The 15699-nt window shown below is 39.7% G+C and overlaps 1 protein-coding gene across 1 annotated transcript in view; it reads right to left on the minus strand.

The window, feature by feature from the left end:
- The window catches only part of LRP1B (LDL receptor related protein 1B), a 570912-nt gene that overhangs the window by 357878 nt on the left and 197335 nt on the right, over nucleotides 1-15699 (minus strand). Inside the window, exons 4-5 of the mRNA XM_068407216.1 lie at nucleotides 5921-6040; nucleotides 3954-4082 (exon numbers count right to left, since the gene is read on the minus strand). Coding sequence (XP_068263317.1) covers nucleotides 3954-4082; nucleotides 5921-6040 — 249 coding nt within the window. The remainder of the gene's footprint in view (nucleotides 1-3953; nucleotides 4083-5920; nucleotides 6041-15699) is intronic.

The following is a 15699-nucleotide window of genomic DNA, read 5'->3' on the forward strand; positions in this document are numbered from 1 at the left end:
AATGATAAAACTATACAAAAATTAAAAGTTCCTACAAAAATACCAAAAATATTTAAAGCATCTTAGTGTATTGTATAATGCAGATGAAAACCAAAAAGGAAGATAAAAAAAACCATGTCTTCTTGCTCACAAAAACTGCTTGTTTGTTTCTCAAGAACAGAATCTACAAAGCTTAAAAGTTTAGTGGACAGATCTAGGATGAGTTACAGTGAGCTGACAGCAGCTTTTCAAATAACTGGACTTCACGTGTGTTATTTTTTCACAAGTTTGGTTTGGTGGTTTTTTTTTTTTTTCATTTTATAGGAAAGATAAGAAGTGAATAGCTCTCTGATCCAGGAAAGTTTTATGATTCATCCCTCTTGACTAAAATGAAAGCATCTTCCTTTGAATTATGTTTAAGATAGAGTAGTGGAAAAGATGAAAGACTTCCATTTTCCCCCTCCCTGATCTTGTCTAAAACACAGATCAATAAGTGATGTCACAACAAATCAGAAACGAAGGCGTTTTGCTCTACCAAAAGTCCTACTTCTCCTCGGGAAGAAAAGCTTCAGAAATGCCAGCAATTTTTTTTTCCCACTACAATGATATGAAAAGGATAAAACCCAGAATTCAGTATTTACAAGCAGCTTAAAACCCTTCTCCTGAGGTGTGCATTGTAAATTATAAGTACTTTGCTCTTAGCAATATATGTATTGTATAAGTCTGAAAAATATCTAGTAGTGTTGAATAAAATGCAGTCCAATTCTATTTTGAAATTAATTTTCAATATTTATCCACAACATGCCCCACAAATGAGCTGCTTTATTTCTAAAACCCCAAAACTTAGTTCTGTGAGATTTTACAAGAAAACTCTGTTGTGAAATCAATTTAAGAATGATGAAAGCTTTCTAAAGATCAGAAAAAGCTTTTTGCTTTAATCACTATCAGTTCATCCTGCTTTATCTATATAACAAATGTTTCTTATCACATGACATTTCTCTCTATATAGGCTATGCAGATACAAAACATACCAGGAACTTTTGGAAGAAAGATGAAGTTTTTTTCCCTCAGCTAAAGATTTCCAATTCTGTCATTTTGTTTCCTTAAATATTCTTTTCATCAGATGCAGGCCTTGCAATATAGGCATACAAGCTTGGTAAACAAGTTATAAAACTCTGTTCAGCAAACCTATATTTTGTTTCATTTTCACCTCGGCAGAAGTCATTAACTGCTGCTTTAGTCATAAAAGAAAGTGTGGTTAAAAAGTCTGAAAAAAAAACCATGGTGTGCCCCCAGCTGTTTTGATACCTATTTTAACATCCTTCCAAAGGTATTGTGCAGCTAAAAGTTTCCGGCTCCAAAGTTATTTAAATGAGCTGAGGAAGAAAATGCAGAATTTAATGAGGGCTAAACCTTACCACCTTCACAGCCACGCATTTGCCTGCCTGAAGGGTAGTTAAAAAGCAGCTCCTGTGAACTGCTTTGCTAATTGTACCATACCACGTGCGGAAAGATGGTTGTGTGGGGACGGGCTCCAAGGCCATGCCAGAGCTGCCACCGCACCCGTCCCCTGCACCGGGGCAGGGCTCCTCCACACCCGTGCTCACAAACGTGTCACCTGCTCAGCACCTTCCAGAACCGGGGCCTCCCACACCTCCTCCCCTTCGCTACTTGTAAATATTCAGAAACCTTTCACTCAATTTACAGAGACAACTAAGATGGGGCAAAGGGCTGACAGTTTGGGGTTGCCTGTTGTGCCCTATCTAGGATCTCAACATGGATGGCAATTCACATTCTTAGCTGATCTGCTGTTATTAACATTGAAAGTTTTACATAATGCCTAACCTAACCTAAACCTCTACTGCTGCTTCTTATCTTTCATAGCTTTTACACACAGAACAGAATATTCCTTAGCTCATTTTATTTATCAATTTGACAACTACTTTTGTCAAATGTAGACGAAGCGGAATGCTTGCTCTTTCCATCATTATTTTCTTCAGGCTTTTTAAGGAAAAAAAAAGTTGACAATTTTTCTAAGTGCTCTTTTTTTTTTTCCCCTTAGGCACCTTTTTTCCAGAACTCTGTTCTACTGATCCACAGCTGCCTTGTGTGGTGCCCCTCACTGGATGTCATATCCCAGCTGAAGACTTCCCAGTGTTGAGTAAGTAGCAGGATTACTTCATATGCCTTGGAAGTAATAATCTTACTTACACACACCAGGACAGTACTTTGCCCCCTGTGCAACAAGATGACACGGACTCATTTTTGATTTGTGATCCATTACACATTTTAGATACTTTTCACCAGTCTATTCGTGCAGGGCCACACCTTGCTTTTGTCCCTGCTCGAATCTCATCCTACAAGGCAGAAACTTGTGAAAAGTAGCTTGTATGATCAGTGAAGTTATGAATGTAATAGTAACAGTGCAGGAAAGCGACCTGCTTGCGCATGGGAACTTTGCTGTTTTCCACACTGTAAGCCAGGCCCAGTGAAGCAACATAAGCTCTTACAGAGTCATTGCAGCTCTTACAGAGCTCTGTGATAAAAGCATCTTCATCACTATGCCAGGCATCTTTTTGACCTCTGTGGCCTATGAAGTATTTGGCCCAAATATTCCTCATATTGATAATTTAATCCAGCATTAATTCAAGGAAAAGTTGTGTTTAAACACAAAACCAATGTAATGAGCAACACTCATTTCTTTGCAGCACCATGATCTTGATTTGTACTGTTCTGCAGTGATTTTTCTGATTAATGACTAGTGATTACCTCCTGAAAATAACAGAAAAGATGAAAACTACCGTAAAATAAACATGATGAAATACTGAGAAAGACAGAGGAGTAGCTATTCTTTGTTAATCTGATTCATTTCATCAAGATCACCAAGACACTGACAGCTCACTACAACACTCAGTTGTTACACAGTCTGCTGGATCTAAGAAGGGGAACTCAAAGACTCATCCCAAGCCCAGTGCTGGCATGATGAGGATTTCCTGATCAAGAATTGTGTTATTGATTTTCATGTACTGGAGGAAGAAGAATATTAAAATATTTTTACTTCATATGGACTTTCTTATCTCACAATACTTTGCTGTGGATTTTTAACAAATTGCTCAGCTATGTTGTATGGATCAATACAAACCTTCCTACAAGCAGTAAAAAAATCTGTAACTCTTACTGGTGCTGAAGTCAGAACATATTTAGCAATGTTCATTACATGAAGAAGCCTCAAAAAAACCCAGCAGACCTTCCCATTTTCTGATTGCAAAATAACCACAAAAAAGAAGATTAATAAAACAAACAAACAGGGATTTATACTTGGGTGGGGAATCATTGTGGATGTTGAATAATTGCTTAAGGAACTTTTGAGGTTTTTAATATAAAATTGATTCAATATGCCGAGTAAGAAAATACTGTGTAGAATATCGCTTCATTAAACACAATTCACTAATTTCCTTAAATATCCAATTTACTATTACTAATGAAAACATGCACTAAGCAACAAAATCCTAGTGTGAATACGTATATCATGAAATTCACCGCTTGGGATACTGCAAGGACAAAGTAATCTCATGTCTTTTTTTTATCCTAAGGGTACAATTACCTCACGACCACTTCCTCTGCCTTCTCACTATCTCCATTGTCTTCCCAGAGTAAACAGTCTATTTTGTTTGTGTGAGGAAAATCTTTGATTTATTTATGAACAGGGAAGCTGGGAACGGTTCTAACCTTGGCTGAATTGAGTCTTTCAGTTTAACAAATAATAACCATATAATAACTTCTAATATTTCCCTTAGAGTATTGTCATAATATGTGAAAAGTTTTTATAGGGTTGTTGTGTGGCTCTTCGTAGTGGTGTGAAGGAAAGTCCATCTCTTCTGTGTTCATCTCTTGCTTATCTTTTCATATGTATCCTCTAGATAGGACCAAAACACAAAATATTTTAATTAAGGTAAAAAGGTGTTAAAACTTACCATTTTTGGCCTTGCAGGATTTGTTATCAGGCTGAAGTACATAACCCTCCACACAGCTGCAGGTGTATGATCCATCTGTATTTATACACATCTGGCTACAGCTTCCATACATATTACATTCATTCAAATCTAAAGGGACATTAACGAGATCTTGTTTAAGGATTAGAAAGAAAAAGGAATTCAATAAAAAATCAGAATTCTAAGAGAAAAGTTTAAGTCCTTAAGTCATTATGGTATGATGCTCTATGTTTTCCCCTTCTCAAGCCATGACCTTATCATGGATGTTGGCTGTTGAAATTACTCCAGTAACCAAACAGAAGGCTAGGAGTTTTCAAGTTTAATAGCTATTAATTTTGCAAGATAAAACCTTCATTTTTTCAAGTAGTATCCAATGTCTACATCATGTTAGGGAGACATTTGGGTTCTTGTTAGTACTAGAGACCATTAGTTATCAGCGTTGATGAATGAAGCCACATTTCAAGAGAGGAAATAATTGATTATCCTTCTCAACCTATTTACGCTGTCAATGTCTTACAGTTCCTTAAATGAACTGTCACAACTTCTACATTAAACCATCATCCACTACATCAAAAACTATATATTTCTCTAATAAATATAAAGAACAATTTTCTCAACTAGGTTATATAGGCATAATACCATAAAATCAAGATATGCTATTTAACAGTGGTTGAGGGTTTAAGTAATAAATTGACATTTTTAAAAACTGCTGTTGAAATTATTTGCTCAGATATATTTTCAATCACAAACCATGACAACCATAGAGCAAAAGAACTTATAATAAATTACATTTATGAAGAATCCGGCTTAGCACTATTACTTGTAGAGAGGAGTGATTGGTAGTGAGCACATACATAAGGCAACAGAACTCCAATATGCTTGTAAAAAGAGAAAAAATAAAACAAGAAATAAATACCTGGATAGTGAATTAAGAAGTCATATATTTCAAAAATGGAAAAGAACACCAATTTCAGTGTACAACTATTTATGCCGAAATAACATTGCCAGCTAAGCTGTATGATCTGGGAGTGTCCATTTATCAAATTCTAATCTTGGTGTGACTTTATGAGCATGAGGCAAAATGCTACAAGTTTTACAGGGCCTCCTAGTAGTGAGGTCTGGAGAGTGGCTTGCACAAATGAGCTGCAAGCTGCTCTGAGCAGTGGGAAACACTCCCTACCTCCTCCAGTCTGGCTGAGGATGCTTTCCTCCCAGTAACATATAGAATCACAGACTGGTTTGGGTTGGAAGGGACCTTAAAAATCATCTAGTTCCAACCCCCTTGCCATGGGCAGGGACACCTTTCCACCAGACCAGGTTGCTCCAAGCCCCATCCAACCTGGCCTTGAACACTGCTAGGGAGGGGGCAGCCACAGCTTCTCTGGGCAACCTGTTCCAGTGTCTCACCACCCTCACAGGAAAGAATTTCTTCCTAAGATCTAATCTAAATCTACCCTCTTTCAGCGTAAAACCATTCCCCCTCATCCTATCACTCCATGCCCTTGTAAAAAGTCCCTCTCCAGCTTTCCTGTAGCCCTTTCAGGCACTGGAAGGCTGCTAGGAGGTCTCCCCAGAGCATACTTTTCTCCAGGCTGAACAGCCCCAACTCTCTCGGCCTGTCTTCATCGGGGAGGTGCTCCAGCCCTCCGATATAAATGCTCCAGCCCTCTGATATAAATGGTTACTGCTGGGGCACAGACAGGGAAGCACCAAAGAGTCAGCAGGGAGGCTCTGACTCTCGTTTTGGAGGGGCACTCTTTCCCCATGCCTGACCCTACAAGCCCACGCTCATTCCCTGACGAACAACTTTGAAGATGGCTGAGGAAGCGGCTGCGGCTGCCCACCGTCGGCCAGAGCTGGCAGCTCACCGCCGGCTCTCTGCCCCTGGCAGCCATCAGGGAACGATGAGGATACCCGGGTGTTAATGTTACAGCATATTTCTTGTTTACCTGTGCAGCTTCTTCCATCACTGCTTGTTTCATATCCGTCTCCACAGTAACACCTGGTACTGTTCCTGGTAATGGCACATTTGTATTGGCAATTCATCTGTTGGCATTTGGGTAGCAATTCTGTAAATAATATCAATTAGAGCAAAATGTTAATAAATATTTTTATTATTCTTAAATTGCAGACTTTAGAACCTTTTATATATGTAAGTGCATGTCTCAGGAAGGAAACACCGCCACCATTTACGTTAGCTGGTGTTGGAAATATGACACATAATACTTTGCAAAATGCTTGCTTTGAAAATTGCATTTCAGAAAGTTTATAAATAGAAATCAGCATTTTATTTCTGTCAAAAGTTGCTCACAAGTTTATTATCGAGGTGTACTGCTTAGACATCCATTTTTTGCACATTGGTCATTTTCAGTCAAAGCAATGATTTGGAAAAAAAAAAAAACACCAAAGCTCAAACAGTTAGATTATAGCTATAAAAACCAGCCAAGGTTATGAGAAAGGTTTCAACATCTATGTCTTTCCTATTCCTCATATCAATTGATTTTCTATCTTTTTCAAGCTTGTTTTGATTTACTGATACACATACAACCTTCACAGCGATCAATGGGAATACATTCCGGCTCAATAATTTAATGTTGGACATGTGATGTTGGATAAACAGTGGACATTATATATGTCATTACTACTGAAGTCCTTCAGAGAATCTATGGCTTAAATACATACTATCAGCACAAGGCACGATGCTAACAACCAGAGGAAATATTGTACAAATATACACTGTAATGATTTCCAGCATGAAAACAAACTAAACAAACTCAAACACTTCTCAACCCTGACATGTATGATGTGTATCGATAATTTTGCTGATGAAAAAAATAGTATTTTAATGAGCAACAACATTTTTTGCTCTAGGAAAATAAGAAAAGGATTGAGGAAAACAGCTTACAGAGTTGATCTGAAGATATTTTTCAAACCTATATGCAGATGGATCAGAAAATAACTTGCAAATGGACAGAGAAAGGTTCTGTTACAGGGCTGGCTGAAAGTAACTGGGTATGTCCCAACGAAAAGGAGACTTCTGTATTTTAATATGTGGGGCAGTTTTAACCCGTCCGATCATTATTCATCAAGTTCTACTTGGGAGTATAATGAAAATTAATACGAAGAAGAGTCTGCATCAGCATCTGAGCCCTGGGGCTTCAATTCTGGAACGTCTGCCAGTGTCAAAGCCGAAATTTGGAGAGAAAAGTGGATGTGGCTGGCACCCAAACATACTACTGACTATAACGCAACTATTCTAAAACCAAAGAGGTTTCACACAATTATCACAGGGAATTCCTTCGAATTCTGTAATCCACACACTCTACAGACTGACTAGAGGCTGATAAACCACCCACTGTCTAAATCTGCCCATTTTCCAAGTGGTTTGTGGGTTATTTCTCTGCCTTTTGTGCCTTTGTGAATAGGAAAAAAAATACATTTTTTGGCCGTAGCTTGCTTTGTTTGTTTCTTGTCCCTAGTCCAGTCCTTAAATCTATTATACCTTTCCAAGAACAAGTCCCATGCAGCATGAAAACCAGGAAACTTCCCTAAAGGTAACCTAAAACGGGACCACACACTGAGGTGTGGAGCTGGAACCAAGAGTGAATAGGTGGTATCTGTTTATTTAATATTCCTATCTAAACTAAATCGACATATACATTTCATTTGCTAGGCAAACATGGATCAACCATCCTTTACAACCTATAATTTTCTTCGTCAAATATTTGTCTGATGCTATACAGCCAGGAGCTTCTACCACATGATAACTGACTCATAAATGGGACTTGTCTTGTTTGCACTCTTTCCATAATTGATGCAGACAGCCAGCAGCTTAAACCAGAATAGTGGGACCTGCTCACAGTCAGTGTGCTGGAGAACAGCAACAATAAACTAGCAGGTAAGTTAAGGGAAAATTAATAAAAATAGTCTATCTGCTCATATTTTTTAAGTATTGAAGGACATACTATGGAAGACAGTGTAGACATTTATGGGTTGGTCAGATTTGTAACAGGCTTCTTGGGAAGAGGTGAGGAGGCAAAGAATCATCGTGAAGCACTGAACACTGGTATTTTTAATGCTCCAGATAGGAAATTTAAAGAGGTAAAAGGCAGGGATCCTCATTTCTTGTCCTTCCTACCTTGCTTTCAGATCAGAGTAAAATTCTGCACCCACTTTGGTCTCCCTCTCTCAACATGAACTGCTTTACAAAGTACACAGGCAATGAAGAATGAGCATCACGGAGCTTTGCACTTTTATCACAGCTACAGAAAGTTATCAGTTTGTCAAAACATGGTATTTCTGCTGCAAGACTTAAAGGAAGAAGCTGCTTTGAGGGAAAGCAACAGGAGAGAGCTTTATGGCTCACAAGGAGACTGAGAGTTCAAGACAGGGAGCTGCAGAGCAAGCCATGAGATTTGCAGAAATACAGGGTAGCAGAAGTAGCTGTGAGTGCCTTTAGGATGATCTATTTTCTCCAACCCCGGGAGTACTGACAATTCATCCTGCTCTGATTTAGGTCATTTTGTTCAGTGTTTTCTTTCTTCCACAGGAGACATGAAGGGCACCGTTTTTTTCTCCTCTGCATCCCCATGAACGACCCTCTCTGAAGTACGTTCCAGCTCTACCACAAAAGCCACCCTGCCTTCTCAAAGTAACCCGTGTCAATCTTACGCTTCCTGACTTTCATTTCCTCTGACTCCCAGGTATCTAGTCCCGCAGGAGAGCAGGCAGGCAGGCAGGGATGCTGCTGATCTCATCTCCCCTAAAGTGATATACCTTTGACAACGGCTCAGAGGAGCTGTAAGCTTCTTGGACAAACTGCTCCCACAGGACTTCATAGTCATAAAACCATGGCTTCATTTATTTCTTCGCTGTTCAAGGAAATACACTGCTTATCATAGTTCATCCGAGATGAATGATATAAGGAACTATCATCTCTTGAATGTCTTTTTAATGAAAGGATTAACCGATTGATCTGACTATCCTTTTTGTCAGTTCCTCCTGAGCTGACAGGAGGTTCACAATAGGTTCACACCAGGTTCTCAAACTTAGATGTTTTGGCTGTTTCTGTTAACAAGAAAAGCAGTTCAGCGTGCAGTTTCTTAATGCTGGGAAGTTTTTTGGCTCTTCAGGATTGTCGAGCAATAGAGTGAATTTATGAAGATACCTCAGGTAGCTTTGCCTTTCCTGAGAGGATGAAAGAGGACTAGATTCCCACCTAGCAAAATGCATTTAGATATCATTATTTCTGAGCCACTTGGATGGTCATAAGCCCTTTTGGCTACAGTGGGTTCTCCATTATGTTTCATTAAGTACATCTGCAATATATAAATCCTGTACTGCTCTTTTTGTAACGACAATATATGCTGGAGAGTATAGACAACTTCACCGTACTCTGCAAATTAAAATTTACCAATTACATGATGTTGATAATCATCAATGATATAGAGCTGGACTAAGGAAAAGAAATGGGCTGAAGTTTGATAGTTTAAAGTGCAAGATGATATGCTTAGGGAGTAATAGCAGAGCTTGTGCTGTCAGGTGGAGATTTCACAATTTGAAACAACAAAGGATCCTTGTCAAAGAGTTCATCAGAGGATGACTATGAGCTACCAGTGCAATGTTGCCTGGGAAAAAGGGAAATGCATCACTGAGAGCACTAGGATAAGTATTTCCCATAGATAAAGTGTTGATATCAAGGCCCAGGATGCTCACGAGTCCTTTTCTTCCAGGATGCAGCTGTTTGTTGCTGTGCCCACCCCGATGGATATCTGGAGGAGAAACTCAGATTTGAGAAGGATCAGAGAATGGCCTCAGGGATTACCAGGGGAACCAAGAGCTACAATCTGAGGGAAGACTGCAAGTTTTTGTGTTGATTAGTGCTGGGAGATGAAAATGAAGAGGAATTATGACTGCTGCCTGTGAATATATTAGAGGACCAAGAGTGGGGAAAGAAACAATTTAAGCTAAAGGGCTATTGGCAGAAGTACAAATGGGTATAAATTGCCCATTAATAAATTCTGGCTGAAAATGAGAAGGTTCTTAGCTATTACCGTAATCAGGTTCTGGAACTCCTCTTTGAATGGGAACAGCAGGGACAGAAAATAGATAAATGCTTTTGACATGGATCATGATAGATTCATGAAAGACAACATATGGAAAGGCCCCTGAAACACCAGAAACTGTGCTCGTGACCCAGGAGGTTCCTTCACTACTATATTCCTCAAGCAACACACTATCTGATGCTAAAAATCATTTTTCATTATGGAACTAAGATTAATCCTTTTCTTTGTTGCTGGAACATACCCAGAGAAAAACTTAGGGAAGCTTGTTACTGAATGTGCTGGTTTTGCCTGAGATGACAGAGTTAATTTTCTTCATAGTAGCTGGTATGGGGCTATGTTTTAGATTTGTGCTGAGAACAGTGTTGGTAACACAGGGATGTTTTCATTATTGCTGAGCAGTGTTGAGGCCTTTACTCACGCCACCCCACCAGCGAGTCAGCTGGGGGTGCACAAGGAGTTGGGAGGGGACACAGGCAGGACAGCTGACCCCAACTGACCCAAGGGATATCCCACACCATATGGCGTCTTGTTCAACATATAAAGCTGGGGGAAGAAGGAGGAAGGGGGGGACGTTCGGAGTGATGGTGTTTGTCTTCCCAAGTAACAATTACATGTGATGGAGCCCGGCTTTCCTGGAGATGGCTGAACACCTGCCTGCCCATGGGAAGTGGTGAATGAATTCCTTGGTTTGCTTTGCTTGCACGTGTGGCTTTTTGCTTTACGTCCTAAACTGTCTTTATCTCAACCCATGAGTTTTCTCACTTTTACTCTTCCGATTCTCTCCCCCATCCCACTGCAGGGGAGTGAGTGAGCAGCTGTGTGGGGCTTAGTTGCCAGCTGGGGTTAAACCACAATGCTGAACTAGTCTTCTAATTGTACCCCATACATATTCTTATTTCTTTCAAATATTCATATTCTTTTTGGCAGCTTTGTGTTTCATGAATTTACTTGATCTTATCACTGTGTTATTCATTCGTTTTTTGTGATTCAATATTCATACACTGATGTCTAGACTATTCTTATCACACATATGCTGTAAGCCTTATTTTTCTTTTCTAGTTCATTTTCCGAGTTTTTGAAGTACAATTCTTTTACAGATTAGACTCTTTAATGTAATCTACCCTAAGTTTTTTGTTTGTTTGTTATTGTTGCTGTTATATGCGCAATATAAAGCTCCACGGTTTGCTTCTCTGACAGAAAAGGGTAGCTTGATTGATAGAATTCAATTGCTGGATTGAAATAATGCAGCATGTTTTTATCTTACATTTGTTGGTCATTTTATTAGTTTTGACTATCGTACCATAAAAAAAAATGACAAAAATGTAATCATCTTTGTCACACACCTCGGCTCATAACTCTCTCATGGTAGATACACCACTGAAAAAGAGATACGGAAATCAGAGATCAGCCTCATAACCTTATACTCCCACTATGGGTGACCCCTGTCAAAGTTCAGGAGAGAAGCAGAAGGAGTAAAATTTAAAAAAACATGCAATATATGGCAGATGTGCCCCATTACACTCAAACGGGGTGGGGGGAGAGAAGGGGAACAACACCTCAGGCTAGAAAAAAGATTCCCGTTTGCCCTTAGACAAGTGCTTAGATGATTGTTTCCTCCACATATTTTGTGTTTCCCATGGCCAGCCCAGGTCAGGCTGCAGCCTCTGTGTCCGGGCACCAGCCGAGTCACTGCTGCTTCCTGACTCACGGTCTTGGGAAAACACAGGACTGAAGTTTTCTACTAGTTGCTAAAAATTAGCTAAAAGTTATATGCCTTAAAAACTGAGACATTCACAGTTCAGGTCTGCAAGCCAGCCTCCAGCTGCCTAGCCCCGGAGATGCGTTAGGCAGTACAGGATTTCTACATAATGTGCAGACAGGGTAACAATAACCCAGAATGACAACTGGAAAACCCTGCATCCTGAACTGCCTATAGCAAGGTAAAGCAAATTGTAAGTCCTGACTATAACTGCAATCCTTTTCCTTCACAGAGATTAGATGTCTAAGCCTGGACTGCTGTTAGGTAACTCCATTTGCTTAAACTCCAGAGTGCAGAATCTTCTCCTCAGGCTAGAGTGTTACAGTAATATTTCTAGGACATAAGCAGAGAAATGATGCTTGAGAATGGTGCTTTGTCCTGGCTACCAGGCTGCTCCTGAATTTTCCATTAAATAGTTACTGGATAAAACATATTAACAGATTGCTGTATTTCTACCTTTTGCCATTGCTATAATCATCCAGCAAGAGTCATACTCTAAGGTGCATTCTCTGAGCCCACAAAACTCCTTTTTTCCTAACAGTATTGATTCAACACAAGAACACCTTACATTGCATAAGACCTAGTGACTGGTGCATCCTATGGGGGAACGGTTGATGGGGCACGATGTGTGAACACCCCTGAGGCTGAAGGCACACCTGGGTAATCCTCGGTCCCACCTCCTAAGTGAGTGCTATAAGGACAATGCTGTCACGTAAAAGCTGAGCACCAGCTTTTGTCATATTAGTTATCATTTCTAAGAAAAAGTTGCCTTAACTATACTGTATCAGAGCTCTTCCCCATCAGTAGGTCTTCCACACTGGGAAACCTTGGTCCACAACACCAAGTGATGCAGAACGTTTTACTTGAAGTAGGGAAGGTGTCTGCTCAAGGTAAGCACTTCTGAGCACGGGGGCACACAGATTGCACTTCATAAGTTCTGCCTATGTACCTCAACCCTCTGTTGGGTCTTTCTACACATCACTGTCTATGTGTTGGCAATGAGTTGCTGAACAACTTAATATATTATTTTAAACAAACATTAAAATGTATTTCTCTATTTTATGATTACAAGAAAATTACACATCTTGTTTAATGCACTTGTCAGTCTGCTCAAAACCAGAAGTGTCTTACTGTGATTATTGTTCAGTGAAAATGGGAACGTCTTGCTGAGTAAATTCAGGCTCATTGTGATTAACAAGATAATATTTTTTAAAAAGACAGATTTTTTTAAGTTTATTTTTTTCTTTTTCATATACAACCTAATGAAGTGAGAAAGAAGAAGGAATGTTGCAGGAAGAACAAAGCTTAAATAAGCAAATCAAATCTTCCAAATCCATACCACATTCAGCACTCCTTTTCAGATGTGAGTATATCCATCTTCTAAATATTATCTAACAGTATCTCCCTGCCATGTTCATGGATAAATTTATTTTTCATGGATGCACTATTGAAATGTCTTCCTGCCTAAATCTTGACCTACAATATTTGGCTGAGCTTCAAAACAATTTGTTTTATGTGGTGTTCTTCAACCACAGCATCAGAAAACACTTGAAAAGATGAGATCAGCAGGTAGTAGGCATGTAGTAAAATATTAGCTTCACCAGTGGAAATGGCTCATTATTTTGACCTTTCGCTGTTTTAGGTACACCTTGGCTGCCGTACACAAGCGTAAGCATAAGCTAAAGAGAAGTTCACATGGGAAAAACGAAACTGGGTAAGTGATTTCATGTCTAAAGAGAGTAATTTATCTGGTTATTAATCTAGATACAAGATATAGATTTAAAAGAATAGATATAGTTAATATGAGAAGAAAACGCATGTTTGTTTAAGTTTATATAAATCAATTCACATTTTTAGGTATTTTCATAGTATTAAATACATACAGAATCACAGAATCAATCAGGTTAGAAGAGACCTCTGGGATCATTGAGTCCAACCATTGCCCTGACACCACCATGTCAACTAGACCATGGCACTAAGTGCCATGTCCATACTGAAGCAGGTTCACTGAGTTACAGAGAATCATCATTAAATTAAGTTTGTTTAATGAGCTACGAAGCCTGACAATACTGAACATGTTCATTAACAATCCAGAAGTGAACGTAGTGACTAATAGTTTGTGAATGGTGACAAAGACTGGCAGAATGGATAAACTACAGAGAGGACCAGCAGTCAACAAGAGTAGGCCACCCGGGCTTCTAAGTAGTCTGGACCTAGTCATATGAAATGCATTTAAAGAATCAGCTCATGATTTCTCAGCCTTATAAGTAAATTGCATTTCAGTGCCTGAGGAATGCATGGAGAGAAAAAAATGTAACTTGGTGGCAGGGGCAGAGCAGGCTCTGGTGTGAAAGAAGTTCAGTTATGTTTTGGGGAGGTAAGGGATGTTAGAAAGTTTCTCAAGGGTTGCTCTGGAACTCTAAATATGATTGAGGAGTCTGTTCCTGATGAGGCAGGTACCCTTCTCCTAGGTTGTCCTTTCACTAAGGTCTGTCTTTAATTATTCACAATCCAGAGGTATGAACCCTATACCCCTCCAAGCAAAAGTCTTTCTGGGATTTCCATCTGAACATAAGAAAACACTTTTTCACTGTGAGGGTGGTTGAATACAGGAACAGGTTGCCCAGAGATGTTGTGGAGTCTCCATCTGTGATGATATGCAAAACCCTACTGGACATGGTGCTGGGCAACTTGACCTAGGTGATCCTAGAGTTCGTCAGCTAGATGGTCTCCAGAGGTCCCTGCCAACCTCATGGAACCTGTGGATCCTACAGGCTGTCCCTCCCTTGCGAAGACCTGCTACCCACACTTCATCATGCAGCAGCCTGAAATGTACAACAAGGAAGGGGTGCAATTAAATACCATCTGCAGAGGGCAGGTGGCAATGGGAAGAGAATAAAGCCAAGATGGAGAGCTGAGGAAGAGCTTTCCCTTCCTCTCCCTTCTGCAGGCAAGACGGTGGTGGGAAGGCAGATCGGGCAGTGATTGCTCCCTGTGGAAGCTGCTATCACGTCCCTCTCTCATGTCTCTTCTAACCCCTAATTTCCCTCTGTCAGTGACAGCTGCACAGAGTTGGCAGGACACAGGAGGCTGTTCATCCTTGCACAGTAAATCTCCATTTCTTCAGGCAAAGCATACAGCATGTCACCTTCGAGACTTTTGCACTAGTCAGCTATCTACTTAGGCAATAAATAGAGCCAGCTCTTGTACCTTAATTCAACAAAAAGCAAAGTCACACACTGGGGAATAGGAAATGTATGCTATAGTCACCAAATGAAGGAAAAAGGGGATTTAAATTTCATAATTGACAGACACTGAAATGTAAACTCCCACATGACGCTGGTCTATGCTATCGTACAAGTGCTGTTGTAAGACTGTACAGTTAACCTTTGCATGTGAAAAGGAGCAAGCAGCTGTGGAGGAGAAATAATACACTGACAGGACCGATATGGCATGCTCATATAGCCCTTGCACTGGTTATTTTTTGAAACTGAAAGCCACTGGAAGGTCTGGACATCATAATGGGCTGTACAAGAGCTCCCCATGTGCTTTGGTGTGAGGTCAACCAAATTAACTTACAGAGACTTCTGTCTGAAAAAGTAAAGTTATCAATTTTACAAGAGGCAGTATAGAAGCCTTCTCTCTGATGAAACAACATCTTCCACTTCAGCTTTTTAAATATCACTTACTTTGACCATCAAGTATTTCAATGACCTTGTTCACTCTCATATTTATATACTCAGCCTTATTTCACATTCTGTTGATGATATTTTTTAACTTGCTCAAACATACCCCTGTTGAATCTTTGCGGCATTAATTTTTTAATAATGCTTTATACTTCTGGCTTTTTTGTTTGTATAAATATATATGTATGTGCACACATACCTACGTGTCAGTAACTTCA

The sequence above is a fragment of the Nyctibius grandis genome, chromosome 9 (assembly GCF_013368605.1).
Source record: "Nyctibius grandis isolate bNycGra1 chromosome 9, bNycGra1.pri, whole genome shotgun sequence".
In the NCBI taxonomy this organism is placed as follows: Eukaryota; Metazoa; Chordata; class Aves; order Nyctibiiformes; family Nyctibiidae; genus Nyctibius; species Nyctibius grandis.